This window comes from Equus przewalskii, chromosome 15, assembly GCF_037783145.1.
Source record: "Equus przewalskii isolate Varuska chromosome 15, EquPr2, whole genome shotgun sequence".
In the NCBI taxonomy this organism is placed as follows: domain Eukaryota; kingdom Metazoa; phylum Chordata; class Mammalia; order Perissodactyla; family Equidae; genus Equus; species Equus przewalskii.
This window is the reverse complement of record NC_091845.1, coordinates 32,420,237-32,444,060: the sequence shown is the minus strand read 5'-3', so window position 1 is coordinate 32,444,060 and position 23,824 is coordinate 32,420,237. Positions and strand designations below refer to the sequence as shown.

The 23,824-nt window shown below is 36.2% G+C and overlaps 1 protein-coding gene across 3 annotated transcripts in view; it reads right to left on the bottom strand.

Annotated features, from left to right (window-relative positions):
* The window catches only part of DNAH12 (dynein axonemal heavy chain 12), a 213,721-nt gene that overhangs the window by 48,823 nt on the left and 141,074 nt on the right, over positions 1-23,824 (bottom strand). For 2 of the 3 annotated variants that reach the window (XM_070574869.1, XM_070574870.1), the window contains 12 exons: positions 22,631-22,764; positions 21,181-21,343; positions 20,420-20,500; positions 19,882-20,062; positions 17,774-17,901; positions 13,516-13,605; positions 12,739-12,879; positions 10,590-10,831; positions 9,401-9,548; positions 8,951-9,096; positions 1,790-2,004; positions 842-1,034 (listed from right to left, as the gene is read on the bottom strand). In XM_070574869.1, coding sequence (XP_070430970.1) covers positions 842-1,034; positions 1,790-2,004; positions 8,951-9,096; positions 9,401-9,548; positions 10,590-10,831; positions 12,739-12,879; positions 13,516-13,605; positions 17,774-17,901; positions 19,882-20,062; positions 20,420-20,500; positions 21,181-21,343; positions 22,631-22,764 — 1,862 coding nt within the window. Of the gene's footprint in view, positions 1-841; positions 1,035-1,789; positions 2,005-8,950; positions 9,097-9,400; positions 9,549-10,589; positions 10,832-12,738; positions 12,880-13,515; positions 13,606-17,773; positions 17,906-19,881; positions 20,063-20,419; positions 20,501-21,180; positions 21,344-22,630; positions 22,765-23,824 lie in introns of all 3 variants that reach the window. The other variant, XM_070574868.1, reaches the window with a different exon arrangement.

Below are 23,824 nucleotides of genomic sequence, written 5' to 3'. Positions count from 1 at the left end.
AGATACCAAAATTTTGTAGACATTTAAATAATGTTGTAGACATGTAACACAAACCAAGATGATTAATCTCTTTATCCTTAACCTGAGGAAAAAAATTACTTCCATACAAATAATAATTCAAGAAATTCAAGCCAAAAAAAAGTATTAATTGTATATATGTAAAATGTGGCAATATTATCCTAAGTGTTTCGTTATTTCATTAACATCCTATTTATAAGTGTTTTTTTAAACAGTGAATTTTTTTAGAAGATATAGGGGTTTTTGGGGGGGAGGGGGAGAGGAAGATTGGCCCTGAGCTAACATCTGTTGCCAGTCTTCCTCTTTTTTTTCTCCCCAAAGCCCAAGTTCATAGTTGTATATCCTATTTGTAAGTTATTCTAGTTCTTTTATGTGGGATGCCACCACAGCATGGCTTGATGAGCAGTTTGTAGGTCCACTCCCAGGATCCAAACCAGTGAACCCCAGACCACTGAAGTGGAACATGCAAACCTAACCACTACGCCACCGCGTCAGCCCCTGTATATAACTTTTTAAACACATTTTTAATTTTATCCATAGCACACATTCCTAGTAGTGAAATTTTTTGGCTTAAAAATCAGATACAAGTCAAAAGTCATGGAATTTTGCCTGAATCCTACTACCCACACTAAGAACCCAAGATAACATGGTTGGCTTATAACTTGTTACAGAATGCCTACTTTAAAGGATTATATGATTATTTAATTTATAATAACAAAATATAAAATTTGACAAGGCTTTGAAATAATCACACAACAAAAGTATTAATGGCTTACAAATATTCCTCTTGAGAGCATCTGGAAGCAGCTAAGAAAATACATACCTCTCCTTTGCCACAACAATACCTAGTAATTGATCTTCAAGTCCTTCTGGAGTTATCATGAAATTGAGCAAAGACAGCTTTGTAGCCAGCTCTGGCATATAATGTGGATTTCTCAGTTTTGTGGTGATATAAAACTTGAAATCAAAGGAATACTCAATAATGACCTCACCAAGTCTGATGCAATCAATGCCACCTATATTTTAGAAAACAAATGCATGAGAAGTAAACCAAAGATACATAGCCCCTCCCCCAATGTTAAGGCATTTCTTAGGTTACAAGCAAAAGGTCCTAAAGTAATTTAAAATAGAATACAAGTGTGACAAAAGTCACAGACACAGAGGCAAGTAAGCAATTATACAGTGGGACTCATTTATTCTGAAGTGCTATACAACATTTTCTCTGGTTACCACAGAAACTTCTAAATCAAGATTTCTTTTGATCTTACTTCCTCTATCAATTGTCAATCATGATTCCAAAATTATTTGTATATGACTAAAGCTCTTAAAAGTATGTGAGTTTGGCAGAGATAAAATTTTTATAAGCAGAAAGATATAAGGTGGGCAATGTTTGCCTGAAGTCAACTCTGGTCCACGTTAACCATTACTATTCATAAAAATGGACTTTGTGTGATCCATAGTCACAAGGTAAAGGAACTTAAGGCTGGCTTCAACTTCATGTTCCCTAGCGAACAACAGTCTAGATAACAGTGGTTAAGGCACTGAAGGGAGGGCAAGGTATTTATTTTGGAACATCTGACCAAAGTTCAACCCTGATACTTGTTCCAAACTTCCTTTCATGCGTAACAATAACATACAAGTTCTGAGTTATTAACATTATTATTAAATTTATGTTGTGGTTTTCTTGCCTCAAAGATATACCTCAAACATATGCCTCAAAGACAATCCAATCATCTTTCAGTTCTATCAACTAATAGTGATTGACTTCTACCTTGTTTAAAAGTTTGTCTAAGTAGTAAAGGCTCCAAAGATGGATCCAGTTCTTCACCAACATTTTCTAATAGAAGTGGAGTTCCAAACTGAATACAGTTTTCCAGTGTTCTCATATAGTCTGAATCAGATAGCTTAATAACACTAAGCTGATTTTCTTTCTCAGAGTTTTTGATCCACTTATTGGCTTGACCCTGGGGGTCAATCATTAAAGGCCTAGAATATAATAAGAAAAAATCAGAGGGGAATAAACAGATTTGCAATTTCTTTAAAATTATTTACTTTAAATAATAAACATCACCATCAAGCTGTACAGATAGAAAGTGTTTCACATACACTATCAGGACTAATCTTCACAAAAGTCCTATAAGAAAAAAGTGAAAAGGAGTTTTATTCTCATTTATTTTTGAAATGAACAAATTTGGTCCTGAAGAGTACTTTGCCCAAGGTTCCAAGGTTCCAAAACTAGTTCAATGACAGAAGTAGGATCATGTGATCCTGTAAGCTCTGCTCTTTCCAATATAACATATTGTCTTCATGGTAATTTTAATACATGATATCTGTTAACATAATATGAAAAATACTCCTATTTATTTGATAAAAACTTAAAATAAGAGATCCACTAGCCTACAATGGATTTCTTCAGATTATGAGTGGAACTATAAACTAAGTTTCCAAATTTAGTGTGGTATATATTTGAGGTCTATTTAGGAATTTTTTCTATGTAAGTATGGTAAAAACTTTGTGTTCAAGAGCTTATGATTCATGGTTTAAGATATGCAAAATATTATGTGCTTTCCCTTCCTCTTCCTCAGTGATGATGCTGACTGTCCTAGGTTCCTTTTTTTTTTTTTTTTAATTTTTTTTTAAAGATTTTATTTTTTCCTTTTTCTCCCCAAAGCCCCCCAGTACATAGTTGTATATTCTTCGTTGTGGGTCCTTCTAGTTGTGGCATGTGGGACGCTGCCTCAGCGTGGTCTGATGAGCAGTGCGATGTCCGCGCCCAGGATTCGAACCAACGAAACACTGGGCCGCCTGCAGCTGAGCGCGCGAACTTAACCACTCGGCCACGGGGCCAGCCCTGTCCTAGGTTCCTTTTGTATTCAGTACAGTGCATTAAACTATCTTTAAAAAATATTAGCACAGAAAGGGGAGTTTTCATCCCATGTCACTTTGGCTTTCTCAGACATTCTCTTTCTGTTTCATCAGCTTCTAAAGATAAAATCCCTTTTCCCCTTACCTACAGAGAAGCTCTTTAATCAACTACTCCCAGACAACTCTATTCTTATTTTCTTTCCTTTCCAAAAGACGAAACAATCCAAGACTAGCTGACTGGTTGTTTTCTTTCTCAACTCAAATTGTGCTGAAATCCTACTGAAAGCACAAAAATGTCCAGACACTAGTTAAAATTTACTTGTGCTATCACAGCAAACAGAAGAAAAGTGTTTTGAAAATGAGAAAGTTATTTTGCATACAGCTACTTAAAAGTTGCCTAGTAATCAGACTAGATGCTTTTAATACCTTTCAAGGCACTGCTTAAGGGACTTTTTTTCTTCATTATGTATCCTTATTATTGGAAAAATGCAATATTTGTTCATTCTCTTGCAAAAAGTAACAAATTATATAAATTAACATTTTAATGCTAATCAGTCTTCTTGGTAATACCTAAATCAATGGTCTTGGTAATGCAATAATTAGAGATTTCTGCTTATTCCAAAAGAAATCCAAGTCCTACCTAATGTAGCCTTATGAAAGTATTACAAATACAATTGGAAAACTGAGTCGTACATCAGAGAGATAAGGCCATGCCATAGTATTTGTATTCCAAGTTTACCTGACTGTTGGTATGAAAGGATCACTAGTCGACATTTGAGATCCCTGGGCAGTCTGAACAAGAAAGCATTACTCATCTATGCTTCTCACAGAGGTAGTAATTGTGGGGAAAACAAAGATCTGCTGTTAAGTAGCCAAAGTGATATGTTAATAAATAATAATAAAGCAGCACAGTAAGTATTTTCATCATGGTTAAAAGGTAAGCAAAGTCAGAATTTAAGATTTAGACACTAAAATGACGTATTTGAAGATGATAATTATAAAAAACTAAAATTTATTGAGTATTTATCATGTATTGGCACTTTCTCAGGAAAATGTCTTGAGCTAAAAATATTATACCTTTATCAACCTTTACCAAGCAGAGGTCTTTTACTCTAGGAAAGGGGTGGGAAACTTCTGTTCAAGACCAATCACAGGTAGAAGGCAGAATTTAGCTGTCATAGGAAGGAGGGGCAGAAGGAATGAAAAAGTCCTACCCTGAAGGCCCACGTGCACAGGGCCTTCCTAAGATGGAGTAAGAATCAGAATAACAGAATTCCCACTCTGCCCCCAAAACAACCTAACACAGAGTGCCGAGCAACAGCAACCTTCCTCCAGGGGAAGAGCAAAAATGTAGAGAAAGACCACCTCTGTGTCATGGGCATTCAGGAATGCTTGAAAGCTGAAAGTAAAACTCTAACACTGAGAAAAACACTCCAGAACCTTAGCCTTCATTCTAAGTATAGACCCAAAGCTAGATTAATTTGAAGCCCCTGAACTTTTTTTTGAAGGTCTCCTAATCTTTACCATAACAACAACAAAACCCAAACCCAGTTCAACTCATGATTAGCATGCAAACCTAACCACTACGCCACCGGGTCAGCCCCTAATATAACTTTTGAAACACATTTTTTATTTTATCCATAGCATACGTTCCTAGGAGTGAAATTTTTTGGCTTAAAAATCAGATACAAGTCAAAAGTCATGGAATTTCGCCTGAATCCTACTACCCACACCAAGAACCCAAGATAACATGGTTGGCTTATAACTTGTTACAGAACAGCTATTTTAAAGGATTATATAATTATTTAATTTATAATAACAAAATATAAAGTTTGACAAGGCTTTGAAATAATTGCACAACAACTAATGAAGCAGCTGTGCAGAGAATAACACAGGAGATAGGTCCTACAGCCTGAGAGAGAGAGACACCAATTTTCACCTTCCAGAGGTCTGGTGGCCCAGTTTTTCTCTCAGGTATACTTAAGATAGTCAAAGTGAGTAACCAAGAGTGAACATTAGCTATATTACTGGGTTTTGCTGTCAGGAGGTACAGAGAGGAGACTAAGCCTCTGTGGCCACTTACATTGGTGTCAAGAAGGACGATAGCCATACATGACCACAGTGGGCCCAACTGGCCAGAAGTGAAGTTTGGGCTACAAGGATGGAGACTCATCCTGCAAAACTCACCCAGTCCATGGCCTATTGATTAGCTAGTCCAAAAATAACAGGTAGAAAGGGTAACTCAATTGGAATACTACTTTATTAGAAGAGTCAGATTTCTGCCAGAAAATGACAGATTATTTTCCTCAATTCACATACAATTCTGAAACCTCTAGTTTCCTTGAATTTCAAGTAAGACTTATAGATATCCCAACAGCATTTTCTGAACAGTAATTTGAAAAATCTGAATGGCCACCAAATGCATGGAAAAGAATTCGAAAGCAGAGTTAAAGAAGACTCAGGGTCTAATATTCTGTTAAATAGAATTTTCCCTGCTCTACCAGAGAACATTTTTTCAATAGCTAAATATACTTTCTTGGATTATTAAAAATTTTACTAATTGCCTAGAAGTTTCAACCTAGGGATGTTCACTCTCAAGTAAAATTTTGAGTAGATAAAATATGATTACACACATCCTTATTTTATTAAAACAATACTATCACTATAAAGGAGATATAGATGTCTTGAAGTATCTAGTAAGGTTTTCAAAGAATATAAACAAACAATAACTCAAACTTTCAGAATGCAAGATTTCCTTATATAGTTAATGTATCTCTTATTCCAAAAGAAGACTGATATTTCCATTAAAATTTTAAAGCCAGTGAATGTGACATCCTATTCCACATTTAACTTAACATAGTAAATAAGAAAAAGGATTGGGGAGTTAAACTGCCTGGGTTCAAATTCTGACTCCACTACTTATTAGCTCAGTTATCTTACTAAATTTCAAATTACTAAATCACTCTGGGCCTCAATTTCCTCATCTGTAAAATGGAATAATAATATCTAACTCATAGGCGTTTGTGAGGATATAGGGCACTTACAACAGTATCTCCTGAGTGTAACAGCTCAATAGTATCTGTCATAGTATGTTTGAGTTCAGTCCCATGAAAAGACTTTTAAAATTAGATGACAACATGACTAAACAGCCATTTATAGGAAACTATTTCTCAGATGAGAGTACTTTCTGAAGTTTCTCAAAGTGATATAAATAAAAGGATAATAATTAAAACCACTTGGAAAGTTCATATAGTTATCACACTATCAGTGATAGCAATTGGAAAAGATATCTGTGAAATGGCACAAATTATCAAGTTGTAGTATCTTGGAAATGGGTTTAAATACTTAATTACACCGAAAACTATAAAACATTGTTGAAACAAACAGAAGAAGACACAAAGAAATGGAAATAGATTCCGTGCTCTTGGATTGGAAGAATTAACGTAGTTAAAATGTCCATACTTCTTAAAGCAATCTACAGATTCAATGCAATCTCTATGTGAAAGTTCCAAAAACATTTTTCACAGAAATAGAACAAATAATCCTAAAATTTATATGAAACAAAAAAAGACCCCAAATAGTCAAGGGAATCCTGAGAAAAAAGAACAAAGCTGGAGGTATCACACTCCCTGATTTCAAAATATACTACAAAGCTATAGTAATCAAAACACATGGTACTGGCACAAAACCAGACACACAGATCAATGCAACAGAATTGAGAGCCCAGAAATAAAACCACACATCTATGGACAGCTAATTTTTGACAAGGGAACCAAGAACATACAATGGAGAAAGGAAAGTCTCTTCAATAAACAGTGAGAGGAAAACTGGACAGTTACATGCAAAAGAATGAAAGTAGAACACTGTCTTTCACCAACACAAAAATTAACTCAAAATGGGTTAAAGACTTGAACGTAAGACCTGAAACCATGAAATTTCTAGAAGAAAACCCAGGCGGTATGCTCTTTGACATCAGTCTTAGCAGCATATTTTCAAGTACCATGTCTGACCTGGCAGGGGAAACAATAGAAAAAAATAAACAAAAGGGACTACACCAAACCAAAAAGCTTCTACACAGCAAAGGAAACCATCAACAAAATGAAAAGGCAACCTAACAACTGGGGGAAGATATTTGCAAATGATATATCCAATAAGGGGTTAATGGATCCAAAATATATAAAGAACTCATACATCTCAATAACAAAAAAACTAACAACTCAATTAAAAAATTGGCAAAAGATCTGAACAGACATTTCTCCAAAGAAGATATACAGATGACCATCAGGCACATGAAAAGATGTTCAGCATCACTAATTATCAGGGAAATGCAAATCAAAACTACAATGAGATATCACCTAACACCCATCAGAATGGCTATAATTAATAAGACAGGAAATAATAAGTGTTGGAGAGGATGTGGAGAAAAACGACCTCTCATACACTGCTAATGGGAGTACAAACTGGTGCAGCCGCTATGGAAAACAGTATGGAGATTCCTCAAAAAATTAAGAATAGAGCTACCAAATGATCCAGCTATTCCACCACTGGGTATTTATCCACAGAACATGAAAACTCGAATGCATAAAGATATATGCACCCCTATGTTCACTGCAGCATTATTCACAATAGCCATGACTTGGAAGCAACCTAGGTGCCCATCAAGGGATGAATGGATAAAGAAGATGTAGTATATATAAACGATGGAATACCACTCAGCCATAAGAAAGGATGAAATCTGGCCATTTGTGACAACATGGATGGAGCTTGAGGGTATTATGCTAAGCGAAATAATTAAGAGGGAGAAAGTCAAATACCATATGATCTTGTTCATAAATAGAAGATAAAAACAACAACAAACATACACATAGAAACAGAGATTAGACTGAGATTAGACTGGTGGTTCCCAGAGGGGATGTGGGGAGGCAGGAGGGTGAAAGGGGTGATTAGGCATATGTGTATGGTGATGAATTGCAATTAGTCTTTGGGTGGTGAACTTGATGTAATCTACACAGAAATCAAAATATAATGATGTACACCTGAATTTTTTTTTTCAAAGATTGGCCCTGAGCTAACATCTGTTGCCGGTCTTTTTTTCCTTCTTCTCCCCAAAATCCCCCAGTACATAGTTCTATATTCTAGTTGTAGGTCCTTCTAGTTCTGCTATGTGGGACACCACCTCAGCATGGCTTGATGAGTAGTGTTGGATCCACACCCAGGATCTGAACCAGTGAAACCCTGGGCCGCGGAAGCGGAGAATGTGAATTTAGCCACTTGGCCATAGTGCCAGCCCCTGAAATTTATATAACTTTATAAACCAATAAAACAATAAAAAATAAAAAAAGAAATACCTAGTTAAAATAAATACATTGAATAGCCAAAAACTAGAATAAGCCTACATGTCCATCAATAGGAAAATGCATAAACAGTGATATGTTCATACAATAGAAAACTACTCAGCAACAAAAAATAGGAACATTATGCTGTGTGGAAGAAAGCTTACACAAAGGAGCACATACAGTATGATTCCATTTATATGAAGTTCTAGAATAGGCAAAACTAACCTGTGGTGGAAAATAATCAGAATAATAATTTCCTATGGTGGGGGGAGGGCAGGGATTTACTGGGAAGAAACATAAAAGTACTTCCTGGGTGTTAGTCATGTTCTGCACCTTGATAGAAGTTTGGGTTGCACAAGTGTATACTTTTGTTGGAACTCATCGAATGATAAACTTAAGTTCTGTGTATTTCATTGTATGTGAATTTTACCTCAAAAGAAACAAACAATTATTGAACTTTAGTTAATGATATGCATGCTGAAGTATTTGGGAGGAAGTATAACCATATTTGCAACTCATGTTGAAATGTGTAAAAAGGGATGAGTTGATGGATGGATAGAGGGATGGATAAATAAATATGTGATAAAGCAGGAAAAATAATAAAATGTTAATTGCAGGATCTAGGAGGTGGTAGCTATATGGGTGCTTACTCTAAAATCTTTTCAACATTTTTCCATGTCTGAAAATTTTCAAATGAAACAATTGAAAAATAAATACTTTATGTTCCTTACCAACGCCTGGAGTTATTAACAATCACTCCGTTATCTATGGAGAATGTATCTGTTGGTAATCCAGCAATATTCCAAGCTCTAATTTTTACTGGATCACCCAGGGTCTTACTCAGTGAGAACTCCTCTGAACACGGGATTTTTTTCTCCTGCAAGAAATAAACATTTATCTGATATTTTCTTTCATTTTGTTGATTGAAATATTTTTTAAATTAAAATATTGATTTAATTGTCATTAGATATTATTTAATAGCTCTAAGGAACAGAAAAAAACTGAATTAAAAGTTTGACTACAGAAGTATTTTACTGATCAAACAAGAAGCAAAAAAAGAAAGACCCCATATTTTCAGTTATTTCTTCCCTTTCTGTCCTTATTAGCATCTTCTCCTCAAAATACCCTAACACATACTTTGAACATTCTAAAAAGAAACTTATGAAATGTAAAACCATCACCTTGCACAACATGCTCCAATTTTCTGTACATGTTTGTCGAAAGCCAGAAGTGAAAGCACCAAGGTAGGCTATTACTCCTGCTGATACTAAGACATCACCAGTTAAATTTTCATACACTATCTGAAGGTCATCAGCAGCTTGAGACCATCTGTAATATCAAACAAAGGCAACAGACTCACAAAAGAGAATGATGGAAGACAGTAATTGAAAGGGCAAGGGGCAGAAATTCTAGTCCAGATTCTATAACAAAAAGCCATGAAATGTTGAGGACTTCCTTATCTACCAAATGAGGAGGCTGGGTCCCTTCTAGCTCTAACATGCTACAATACCTATCTATGTTATATGAATGGCAATCCACCTTTCCTTATTAGAATATTAGGCATATTTTGCAGGACTGGCCCTTCAGAATAAGCAAAAACAAAAACAATAAAACACAAACATTTTATCTAATAATTTTCTCCAGGATTATTTGGTCTAGTGGCCATGTTATTTGTTTCAGTATTTATTGTTAGCCTGTAAAACATAGGAACATTTGCAACTCATTACCAGCAAATACATTTAAGTTGTATAGAAGCTGCCATAATGTTGCTAAGGTTGATATTTTTTATATTCAATGAAACCTTTACAATAAAAAAGTGCATTCCAATACCATCTAGTCTGCACTACAAAGTATTGTCAAGAAAGGCATATTACTTTTTCATGTTATATATTCAACAAATACAATTAATAAATGAGATAGCTGGCTGGTCAGCTAGATATATCTATAATTAATACATAGAATAAAGCTAACCGGCTGTGTTAGATCAAGCCAGTTATAGCTTCTTAGAAATAAATTTTAACAAAGTGAACCATATATCCACTACTCTCCCCCAAACATTTTTTATGAAAAATTTTGAACATACATAAAGTTGGAAACAATTGTACAATGATCACCCACATACTCACCATTTAGATTAAAAATTATCACTTGGCTTATTGCTTCTCCCTTTTTTTAAAAAACATTTGAAAGCAAGTTGCAAACACCACTCTTGACATCGATATTCTGTTCAGAGAAACCTGGCCAGGCGCCTTGTAGAATGTCCCACATTCTCAACCAGCCATTTTAAAATCAGTAATCGCAATACTCAAGGAAAGTCACATATTCAAGCCTGACATTCTTACATATTGTCAAAATGAGTAGAAATCTGACCTCGATTTTTCTCCACCTAGTCCTCCAATTAGTTTTGAGGCTCTTTCCAGTTTCTTAGCACAGAGTTCCACCTGGTCTTCTAAACGAGCCTTTTCCTCAGTTTTCTCCCTAAACGTTCTTTGTAAATTTTCCAGATGATGTTCTACTTCTGCCAGTTCTTCTCTTTTCTGATTCAAAAGCTCCATTGTCTCAGCTAAAGACTTCTGAGCTTCTGCTAAGCGTGCTTTCTTAGGAGCCACTACCTATTTGGGAACAATATATACAGCCATGATGTATACTATGTAAAACTGACATCTATATAATCCTTTACAGATATTATGAATTTAAAATGTTTATTCAATATTATAAATAAATTTATTACCTATAATGATAAATTATACAAAATAAACATTTTGCCTTAAATCCTACATCATATTTTTATGCACAAATAAAGTAAAATATATTTATATATCTTATAATACATATAAACCATTCTGGACTAGCAAACCGTCATCTATAAAACAGATAAATTATTCAGGACTAACAAAACGGCACAATATGCAGCAAAATGTCTCCAAATAATGAGAAGTTGCCATTCAACTGTTGCCAAAAACACAGAAAAACATGTTACAAGAATTATAAATGTGCTTTTTTTCATCTCCAAATCTGTGATCTTCCCAGTCGGCAGGTGCATACACTTGCCTTGGGGCGATTAAGACTTGTGATAGCAGAAATACAAAGAGAAAGAAAGTTCTGACATTTGATTTTACTACCAAAATCGAATTTTCCTTAACAAATCTTGAAAAGCCCCATTTTGTTGAGAGATGAGGGCTTTTCTAAAGTTCTTATTTTATTATGCTCATTAATATAACAAGAATGGGGTTTGGCTAACTCTACCGTTGTATGTACTAAAAGCCACTTTTGGAAAGAATTTAGAAGATGACCAAAGAGAGCATGTGCCAGTCTGAAAGAAGGGAGACCTAAGTCTTCTGGTACATTGCCATGAATGACGCTGAAGGCAAAGGGGGAAGAGGAAGGCAAGGTATAAGATACCAAATATCCTGCCTTCTCTTCTCTGGGCTGAAATCCTGAAGGGAGAATATGTTAAATAGAAAGTAGGAAGCTCCACTTTCTACTTTTGACTTCAGAGGAGACATTGAAAGATACCTCCCTTCAACCCTTCCATAACAACATGGGGCAGCTGTATCAGAATTAAAATGGCAGTGTGGAGGTGTAGAGTGGGAAGTCAGGAAAGAGCCTGATGCTGGGTTCTCTGTAGAAAAGAAAGAAGATCCCACACGCCTTATGAGACTTGTGGAAATTAGGTGAGTTGAGAGGTCACAGATCTGCTAACAGACTATTATGGGAAGGGACAAGATGTTCGAGGGAAGGACATACCAGATAAAATTACTTTTACTTCTTTAATGAGTATATACAGGTCTACTGCCCTGAAACAACGAAGTTCCTCCCTCTCTACAGACACATGTACTTTACTAGGAATATCATCCAATTGTTACAGCCCGATCATTCATTCTATACTCTGAGGTTGTTCTAAACACATGCTACCATGTTTTTTCATATGACTTTTTATTTATATTTCTTTCTTCCCTGGGTAAAATTCTGTAAGCTACAGGAGGCAAGGCCCGTGTTTCCCTGGTCCTTTGCAAGCCAAATTTACAAAATGCTCTTAGCCATTCTCTGCTCTCCAAGGAATTTGGCCTCAGTGGGTACTCCATAAAAGGTTCCCCATCAATGCGTGCCATTGCTTCAGGGGATCTTTCCACACTCTGCCTCTTAACTCTACTAGATCTTCTTAATTCTGACTCTCTGAATCAATTTTTTATTCTACCACTTTAACCTGGATTTTTACATTTTTCTTTGCTTTTTCCCTTCCCTGATCAAACTCTAATTCTCTTTTGCCTCAGATTCCTATAGCTATAGATCAGTCTGGCGAATTCCAATGATCATGCCTGCTCTCCAAGCAATACCACTCACACTAGCCCCAACCAGTTTACGTCACACACTCAATCAATGTCTGATGATTATGCTACAGCAGGACAAATTCTTTCTAGTATCACTTTCAGAAACTTCTTAACTAGTAAATATATGCATATATTTTAATTTCTGGGAATATTTCAATAGAAAATGGATGTGTTAATCCTCAAAATACCTTTGCAACTCTGTCATACACTTCCATAGCCATGATCCACTTACACAGACCCTCAGCTGCAGAAGAAGCTTTAGCAATCTTAGGGGGGTCAAATTCAGGGTTTGTTAAGTATTCACCTCGAATCTTCTGCATAACAGTCACCTAAACAACAAAGATTTCAACATATATCATACAATCAGAAGATGAAAAAATGGTCATACATAGTAAAAAGATTTGTATAAAAAAGTTACGTTGTCTTTAAAAACCAAAGTAGTTACTTTGAGATAATTTTAAAATAAGCATAATTGTAGCAGAAACACAAGTCATTTGTGAGCAAAATACGCAAGCTTATTACATATATTGAGGCAAGATATTTCTTCTAAAAAAATTAAAAGACTTCTGTGGGTTGGAAAACATGGAAACAAGGGAAAAGAACAACTAAACATTAATAAATAAATAAAAGTTTGGATCAAAAAGAATTCACTATACTTTTTTATCTCATAAATTTATGTATCAGATTTATTAACAAACTATTTATTATAAGAAACAGAAATTTCATGTCAATAATCCACTAAAATTGTAATTTATTAAATGACTTTCAATAGTCTGAAAGAGAAGTGGTTTTATGCATTATGAGAATTAATAATATAATCATTAATAAATATAATATTTCTTTATCTATTATTTTAATCCTAAAAATGGAATATTTTCTTATGTTTTACATAATATTGCATAATAGTAAAGATCTTATACATCCTGGCAAAGTTACATTTATAGAAAAAATCCAATGAAACTCACTGGAATGTTGTCCTTGTCATATTCTCTCAAATCTCTTAAGAAATTCATATCTCCCAGAAGTTTTTTGCTAGGTCCCCAGTAATCTAATATCTATAAATAAAATTTATGGAAACATTAAATTTACAATTAAAGATGCTCAATATAAAATTTTTCTTCTTGAAGTTTAAGATATATTATCCAGAGAAACTATATTTTCAAAACATCAACTTATATTTCCTTGGAAATAAAGAAACTCTTTTCCTCAACAACACATTAGGGGCCGGCCTGGTGACATAGTGATTAAGCTTGCACACTCCAGTTCGGCAGCCTAGGGTTCACAGGTTTGGATCCTGGGTGCAGACCTACACACTGCTCATCAAGCCATGCTGTGGCAGCGTCCCACATACAAAATAGAGGATGATTAGCACAGCTGTTAGCTCAGACACAATCTTCCTCAAGCAAAAGGAGAAAGATTGGCAACAGACGTTAGCTCAGGGCCAATTCTCCACCCTCCCCCCAAAAAGAACATGTTAAACATATCAAATATTTAAAATATGAACATGAACTTATAAATTTATGATAATTTAAACATTGAAAGGCAAATGATGTGATTATTTCTATTTAGAAAACAAGAAAAGCAACTAACAAACACCCTCGCAATTTCATGCAAGAAAAAATATTTCTATCATTTCAACTTTATTTTCCTTTATTCTTGAGTCTTTCAAATCAGAAAGGTAGTGCTATAGACTGAAAGTTTGTGGCCCCCTCCCCAGATTTGTGTTAAAACCTAATACCCAATGTGATAGTACTTGGAGGTAAGGTCATTGGGAGGTGACTGGATCATGAATGGGATTAGTGCCATTATAAAAGAGACTTCAGAGAGCTCCCTCCCCCTTCCGCCATGTGAGGACACAGCAAAAAGATGGCTATCTATAAACCAAGAGGTAGACCCTCACCAGACATTGGATCTATTGAAGCCTTGGTCTTGAACTTTCCAGCCTCCAGAACTGTGAGAAATACCTGTTGTTTATAACCACTCAATCTACGGTAATTTGTTATAGCAGCCCAAATGGACTAAGACAGGTAGTAAACACTTTTCTTTCTTTCTTTTTATTTTTTTTATTTTTATTTTTTTCGGATGTACATCGTATTTCAGATTCTGGATACATTACACCATGTTCACCACCTGAACACTAATTATAGTGCATCCCCTCACATGTGACCCTAATCACCCCTTTTGCCCTCCCCACTCCCCCCTTCCCCAATGGTAACCACCAGTCCAATCTCCAATGCTGTGTGTTTTTTGTGTTTTTTTTTGTCGTTTTTATCTTCTACTTATGAGTGACATCATATGGTATTTGACTTTCTCCCTCTGACTTATTTCACTCAGCACAATACCCTCAAGGTCCATCCATGTTGTCACAAATGGCTGGATTTCATCATTTCTTATGGCTGAGTGGTAGTCTATCGTGTATAAATACCACATCTTCTTTATCCATTCGTCCCTTGATGGGCACCTAGGTTGCTTCCAAGCCTTGGCTATTGTGTATAATGCCGCAATGAACATAGGGGTGCAAGTATCTTTATGCCTTTGTGTTTTCAAGTTCTTTGGATAAATACCCAGCAGTGGAGTAGCTGGATCATATGGTAGATCTATCCTTAATTTTCTGAGGATACTCCAAACTGCTTTCCATAGTGGCTGCACCAGTTTGCGCTGCCACCAGCAGTGAACAAGGGTTCCCTTCTCTCCACTCCCTCTCCAACATTTCTTGTTTCCTGTCTTGTTAATTATAGCCATTCTGACCGGAGTGAGGTGATACCTCATTGTAGTTTTGATTTGCATTTCCCTGATAGCTAATGATGTTGAGCATCTTTTCTATGCCTGTTGGCCATCTGTATTTCTTCTTTGGAGAAATCTCTGTTCAGATCTTTTGCCCATTTTCTAATTGGATTGTTGGTTTTTTTGTTGTTGAGCTGTATGAGTTCTTTGTATATTTTGGATATTAACCCCTTATCTGATATGTGGTTTGCAAATATCTTCTCCCAATTGTTAGGTTGTCTTTTCGTTTTGTTGATGGTTTCCTTTGCTGTGCAGAAACTTTTTAGTTTGATGTAGTCCCATTTGTTCATTTTTTCTTTTGTTTCCCTAGCCTGATCAGACATGGGACTTGAAAATATGCTGCTCAGACCAATGTCATAGAGCGTACTGCCTATGTTTTCTTCTAGAAGTCTCATGGTTTCAGGTCTTATATTCAAGTCTTTAATGCATTTTGAGCTGATTTTTGTGCATGGTGTAAGGGAATGGTCTACTTTCATTCTTTTGCATGTGGCTGTCCAGTTTTCCCAACACCATTTATTGAAGAGGCTCTCCTTTTTCCATCGTATGCTCTTGGTTCCCTTGTCGAATATTAGCTGTCCATAAATGTGTGGGTTTACTTCTGGGCTCTCAATTTTGTTCCATTGATCTATGTGTCTGTTTTTGTGCCAGTACCATGCTGTTTTGGTTACTATGGCTTTGTAGTATAATTTGAAATCGGGGAGTGTGATACCTCCAGCTTTGTTCTTTTTTCTCAGGAATCCTTTGGCTATTCAGGGTCTTTTGTTGTTCTATGTAAATTTTAGGATTCTTTGTTCTATTTCTGTAAAAAATGTTATTGGAACTTTGATAGGGATTGCGTTGAATCTATAGATTGCTTTAGGAAGTATGGACATTTTAACAGTGTTAATTCTTCCAATCCAAGAGCATGGAATATCTTTCCATTTCTTTGTGTCTTCTTCAATTTCTTTCAACAATGTTTTATAGTTTTCGGTGTACAGATCTTTCAACTCTTTCGTTAAGTTTATTCCTAGGTATTTTATTCTTTTTGTTGCAATTGTAAATGGGATTGTATTCTTAATTTCTCTTTCTGCTACTTCGTTGTTAGTGTATAGAAACGCAACAGATTTTTGTACATGGATTTTGTGTCCCGCAACTTGACTGTATTCCTTTATTATTTCTAAAAGTTTTTTAGTAGACTCTTTAGGGTTTTCTAGATATAAAATCATGTCATCTGCAAAGAGCGACAGTTTCACGTCTTCTTTTCCAATGTGGATCCCTTTTATTTCTTTTTCTTGCTTGATTGCTCCGGCTAGGACTTCCAATACTATGTTAAATAAGAGTGGTGACAGTGGGCATCCTTGTCTGGTTCCTGTACTTAGAGGGATAGCTTTCAGTTTTTCTCCATTGAGAATGATATTTGCTGAGTAAACACTTTTCTTACATACAACCTCCTCACCTACCTAGGGTCCCCAAGTGAAATAAAGAAGAGAAAGCTGAAAGGCCAAGATCACACATCGCTCGGCCAGTAAGATGAAGCACATCGTACTTGTGCTAGTAAAAAATGTTAAATAACTAACTTAACATTCGTTTTCCTATTTCCAGAAGCCTGATAGGGGTGTGTGGGTATGTAAATAAGAATAACTTGGTAAGGTAAGAGACTATTTTCTTTACTATCTCAATGAAGTATAGAATGGCCAAAAAAACAAACCCAATTCTCGAATTCAGGAATTCAAACCTAGATGTTGTAAAAACCTGAAAAGAAAATAAGTCTATAAACTAATTTAGGATGGATATTATGCCTTCCTTTTTAAGGGCTACAGCCTCGAATAATAATTATAATAGTAACAGCTAACATTTATTGTGAACTTACTCTTTGTGAGGTTTTATACCTAAGAGCTTTATATGTATTAACTAATATAATCCTCACACTAACTTTGTGAGGCAGGTACTTTGATAATCCTCTTTTTACAGAGTTCCACAGAGGTTAAGCATCTTGTCCAAGGTCGCACTGCAAGCGGGGTCAGGACTTCTGAATACGGACATTCTAGTTCCAGAGCACATGCTTTCAACAACTTCACTACACTGCTTAACTCAGTAGACTTTTTTGAATACTCTGAAACAACACCTGTACAGTTACATATCACATTCTTGAGAATCTTAGCTGGAAAAGCACAGGTATCTCAGTGTTCATTCGATCCCACCCTATGACAGTAGGGAATCCTGCATAGACAGAAAAGGAGATAGAAACAATTGGAACCACATTTTTCTGATGCTATGCTGTTTTAGCTTTACCTTGGAAAAAATATATAGTGTTTTCCATAGTTTATTCTGAATCCATTCAATCTGGAAAACAGTGTTTCTTCTCTGGACTGGGTACTGTTGACATTTAACTTGATACCAGTTGCTGTAAAGTGTTCTGCACATTCATGAATATGATTTAAATCTGTGTCTAGTTATTACCTTGCCTCCAGTTCCTGAAGGATCTGAAATTTTTTCTGGTTTTATATCTTTCATTACACAAATAGCAGCCAAAACTAGTTTAACACCAGACGGAGGATTCTTCATTGACTTCACAATTGTAATGTCAGCTGGCTAAATCAAAAGAAAACAGGATATCTTCAGAAACGTTTATTTTTAAATAATGAGAGTTTTTAAAGTAATATTGGAGAATAATAAAAGCATCAATTTTCATTTGAAATTGTAATTGTGTTTTGCTTTGTGTGGTTATGAAAGAATTAACAAAAGAGATTTAGGACAGATGAAGACCAATGGTTCTCAAATGTTTCAGAGTTCATATATCCTTATAAGAATTTGATGACAGCTAGGAACTCTTCAGAAAACATGTTTTTGCACATATACACAAAATTTGCATATAATCACAAATCAAACCCATACATGGAACCCAGGTTAAGAACCCTAATTTAGACAAAGACTTAATTCTACATTTGCCTATATATAGTATTAATTTTACTCCCCCAAAATTAAAGAAGTAGGTCCCAGTTCCAAACTTATTTTTCAAAAAAGTATATATTGTTATGAAGGACACAATAGATTCATTTCATTATCCACTTCAATATCCCTCTGACATCCCTTGCAATTGCTGCAAAGCTAACAACTATTTATCTTAGTTCCCTATGTAACCAGAGCTGTGGGAGGTCGTTAGGTTCCACCATCAGATCAGCTGAGTGATACTAGAATTCAGACTGGATAAGTGGGGAGATGGGCAGGACACGAGACACCTGTTTTGCTGATATGGATTACAGAGGAGGTGGTGTGGCTCTGTAGGAAGGCTCTGCAGACTTCCGACTCAGAGGGATCATTCCTCTGGTAGACTATTTCTGCAGTTTGGCTTTGTGAGTCATTTCTGGCAGCTTAGCCTAGGATCTGTTTCTTCAGCTCTTCCAACAATTACATAATTCATTTATAAAATTCCCTAAAGAATCCTTGGCTGTTTATACTAAATAGAGTTAATTCTGTTCTCTACAACGGAACCCTAACTCATATAATACAACATTTGATACCAGGAAGGGTACAAGCAACAGACTCTCCATGAAAGGGGAACCTAATATTGATGACCTGAACTGGTGGGGTTTGAAGGCACCAAGAATCCTGTGAGTATCAGATGATGGAGTGCTGACAGTCTGTGGTACACAGTGATAAAACAGTCACTTAAATTAACACTCATGGTTGACTAGAATGGAGTGTCTATTAAATCAAGCTTTTCAGAATGATTGGCTGCTGTGATAAACATCTAAGGAGAAAATGAAGAAAGAACATTGGGTAGCACATGGATTTTAAATGTGTCAGAGAGCAAACAGGAAGGAAATAATAAGTTCAGAGTTTTAATTCCTGGTTCACGGCACAGTGAGAGCACTAGGAAGTTTCTATAAATGCCCTCAAATAACTTTACCTCTTATAACTACAAGGCTGATGTATGGAAAATCAGATAAGAGTTTGATCCTGGGAGATGCTGAATTACCCTTAGGTTGAGCTCACCATGTTGCTAGGTATCTTACAGGAAAGTTAGGGCACTGATTAGGAAAAAAGGCAAAGAATGGGATTTGAATATCCTCAACCACCATGCTACACTGAGCCTCCCTAGTCAACAGAAGCTGCCTCTCCTGCCCTGTTTGGTGAGATTGTTCTGGTCTTGCCTAAAGACTCTATAGAAAGTTATATACAACACAGCATTAACGCAGACAGGTGCCACCCACATCTGTATTGGGAATGATCTTTAAGTTTTCCTGTACAAGCATGTCCAGGAGGCTGCAGAAGGGTAGCTCCACACTCTAATATATGCTTCCTGGTACACGTACAGAACCATTTTGGCCCCTTGGAGACTGTACCATTCTCACTGGAATATCCTGAATGAAAATTACAAATAATATATGAAAAGCAAAAATATAAGATAACAATGTATCAGAGAAAAACTGTTAAGAGGCAAGTTTCATTTGACTGGACAAAAACAGTATAATACCCCTCACTGAAAAAGAACTACACATAATTAACTAAGTACCTGTACACAGTTTTACTTTGTTGACGAAACACAAGGTAGCTAATTCATGCACTTGCCTTTAGTGTATCCAGTGCAGACAGAGCTGCTTCTAAGGCTGGAATTGCCTCAGCTAGGTCACTTTCACACTCATTTTTCAGAGCTTGCGCTTCTTCAGCCTTTCCACTGGCTATCTCTTCATCTAATTTCACAAACTTTCTTTTTGCTTCCACTTCTGCAGACTCTATCTCAATAATCTAAGAAAAGAAAGAGAAATAAAGAGAATTCCTCAAACATTCTAGTGCTTTCTCCATCTTAAAGACAAGAAAATGTTTGAAAATTAGGGAATCCAACACATCATTTTGAAGAATAGAAAGGCCCAGGATAAAATGAGGAGAAATGCAAATACATGTGATTTAACTTGATAATAGGCTTCCTATCTCTCTTCAAAAACAACAGAACCCACATGGGACCTAATGAGATAGTCAGTCACTAGAAAAGAGGAAAGTCCCTAAGATCTAGTGGCAGAAAATTAAGGCTTATTTTCCAGGCTATTTTTACATAACTGAACTGCCTGCTGACATCAATTAAAAAAAAAATTCAGGGTATCCTACCTGCATCATATGTGCATTTTCAATTTTAGCTTCCTCCAATTTGGGCTGTAATTGAACAAGCTCCATTTTCATTTCACCAACCTAAATAGACAGTTTGTCATTAAGTTTTCATAGCTACAAAAGCTACAGAAGCCAAGCACAGAAAATCGAAACTTAAACATATCATAAGGTATTGGGGCCAGAAAATCTTAACTTTTTCTTCCAGTTCTTTACATGATAAACAAAAACTATGAGAGTGTGGCCAGTTTTCTTTACAAAAGACTTTATCTTCCTTGAGTATATGACAGGGCAGTGGGAGAATGCAGTTGCCATGGAAGAAATGCAGATAGAAGAGAAGGTGTCAGCTCAGGATCTCCCTACTACACTATGTGCATGGTATACAATGCATATGGACCACCCAAACCTTTGTTGCTTATATTGAACTAATGCTAATAAGTATTACTAGCACTTGACTCATTTAATAAGTCAACGCGGACTTATTATATTCTCTCCAAATGCCAAAAAATCAAGAATAAAACAAAATGTATTTGAGTCTATGTGGTCTGGGAAACTTAGTGAATTTCTCTAAAACTCACTTTACTCAGATGAGTAAACATAAAGTGTCTACCTCATGGAGTTATGAGGAATAATTGAAGGACTCCATGTGAAGCACATAACACAGTGCCTGGCACATAATATTTTCTCAATCAGTTGTAGCTCTTGCTATTATCTTTTACATTTCCCGTTATATATCACTGTTCGGAGCAGTTCATCAAACTTACCTGAGACTCAGCAAAAGCCAACTTGTCAAGCCCAGTCACATATCGCTGTTTTGCCTCCATGACAGCTTGTCGCTTCTTAGTCAAAAGCTGTCGAAATGAGGCAATAAGTTCAAGATAAGAAGTAGCAGTAACATAGTTATGTCGTCCTAACTCGTGCAAGAACCTAAGAGAGAGGCAGATAACATATCTTATCAAAAGTAATGGGTTTCGCAAACTAAGAGGTAAATTCAACAGCATTAACAACAGATACTTAAGAATAACAGTTAATTTTATTTAGAAGCTGCTGAGGGCTTGAACTTTAAAAATTCTAGAATTCTACACATAACTACATCCTAATTTCTTGTCTGCAAAATATCAAATAGCAATGATGTATTTAAAAAGCACAAATCAACAAAGATGTGTATCAAAGGTGAACTATACCAAGAAAGATATAGGCATTTTTACATGTTTCACAAGCCAGGAGGATCTAACCCTGTAACATCCAAGATATTGGGTAAATTAGGTAAGCGTAGTAGGAAAGGGGATTGCAGACAGGACAGCAAGGATAAGTCATCATTCCTTGCACGTGTGCGTCACATGTTGGCTGAATGGGGTGTGACCAGAAGTATAAGACTACTACACAAACACGTGGAAACAATGGAAGCAACGATATTTCCATGGCCAGTAATGCAGACTAGAGCCCACTGTCTGGTACAACTGTCCAAGCCAACCAGGCTAGCTGGCTGCATGACTCTGGATAGGCACTTGGGTTTATGCAACTTTGAAAGGAGGCTCTCAGAGATGAACAGAAGTAAAACAGATACTTTTTCAGGCATCCACAGCCCAACAAGGAGCTCCACTTAACTGAGAACTTCCATCTAGTGCCCCAGGAGCAATGTCTGTGCTATAAAACTTGCCACCCTAACCACAGCTAATCAGACCAGGGTTGGGAGCTAGACACAAATGAGACAATTCACATTTTGGAATAAATTTGGCATATACAGCTGGAAACAGCCAATCAGTCTCTGCCTATAGCTAGAATTGTAAGAAGTAAACTTGAGAATTGAGAGGCAGCCAGTTTCCTCCATATGCACTGGGAAGTAGAAAATTCAGTCTGCAAAGAGAAAGAAGAAAGCAGATACCCAGAGTGAAAGAGGGATGAGAAACAAAGAAAAAGCATTTCTAGATTTAGGATGACTTTCTAACTCCTGCTTCCAGTCACATCTGAGATCCAGCTATATTCTTTCCCTTAAACTTTCTGAAACACCCCTGTATCTTTATAAAATTCTCCCTTTTTGTTAAACCTAGATCAAGTAGCTTTCTATTATTTGCAAGCTAAGGGTCTTAACTAATTAAATGATCAGAGAGATTTAGAAGAGGTAGACATCCTATTAAAATTTTGGGCTTTCACAAAAAGAGACGATTTAAAATACAAGGCATTATTGTCATTTTAAAATTTATTAATATTAACCTTTCTGAAAGATCCATAATGGAAGTGTGAAAGTGTTTGCAGATTGGAACTATCTCTCGTCGTTCAACCTGAGTAAGCTCCAGTGTTTCTAAGAATTTCACAGCTACAAGTTCAAGGGCATCTTCAGGCCATGGCTAAAAATAAGAAAAAGAAAAACTTATGAAATTTAAGATGAGTAGTCCCACTCCAACTATATAAGTGTCTTCCAATGCAAGAAGAATTTGAGGTTGAGAAAATTAAAACTTTAATGGGGAAAATAGAATTACGGGGACTGAGGTCACAAGTAAATCTACGAAAAATCTAATAAATATTCTTATATACTAAAATTAAAGATAACACAATATAGAGAAAGGTCAATGAAATTTTACATAGCAAAGATAAACTACACTGCTTTCCTAACTCTTCCACTAGGACCTCTAGTAGGCATCCCAAATTTAGCATGACAATGGCAAAGGCTGCTAGTTGCCCACCTAATACCTATCAGTCCCTTTTCCTCAGGACTCCAACTTTATTCTAGATAGCAATATGCACAGCTAAAAGACTACATTTCCAAACTCCCTTGCAATTCAGAGCGGATAATGACACATAAGAAATTGTTGGGTGGGGACTTCAGCAAAGGCTCTTTAGAGGGTTACATAGAACTGGTATGTGTCCTTTTTGCCTTACTTTTCATTATTCTACTTCTTGCTTGGAACATAGATTGTGAAAGTTGGAGCTCCAGCAGCCACCTTAGACCATAAGATGAGTGAGGGTAGAAGCCACATAGTAAGGACAGTAAAGAAGAAAGAACTTGGGGTTCTGATGACTTAGTTAAGCCACAAAAGCCCCAGTCTACTTACCTTAAGATTTTCTTTATGTGAGAGAAAAGAAGACCCTAACGTGTTTAGCTTGGGTTTCTGTTACTAACAGCCCATCACAACTCCTAATTGTTATACCATCCAAAGCTGAACTTTTGATTTTCTTCCCCACAAATTAGCTTCTTCTCCAGTCTTCCTCATCTCAGTGAAATGGTTCCTTTGATTTTCCTGGAATACGCCAAGTGTGCTCCCGCCTCTGGGGTTTTAAAGTTGCTGTTGCCTCTCCCTAGAACCCTCCTCACCCGGATCTCGAGGTTCAGTCCTTTACATCTCCAGGCAAACGCCAATTTATCATGGTCTTCCCAGAGAACTCTTTCTAAAAATAACATTCCTTCCC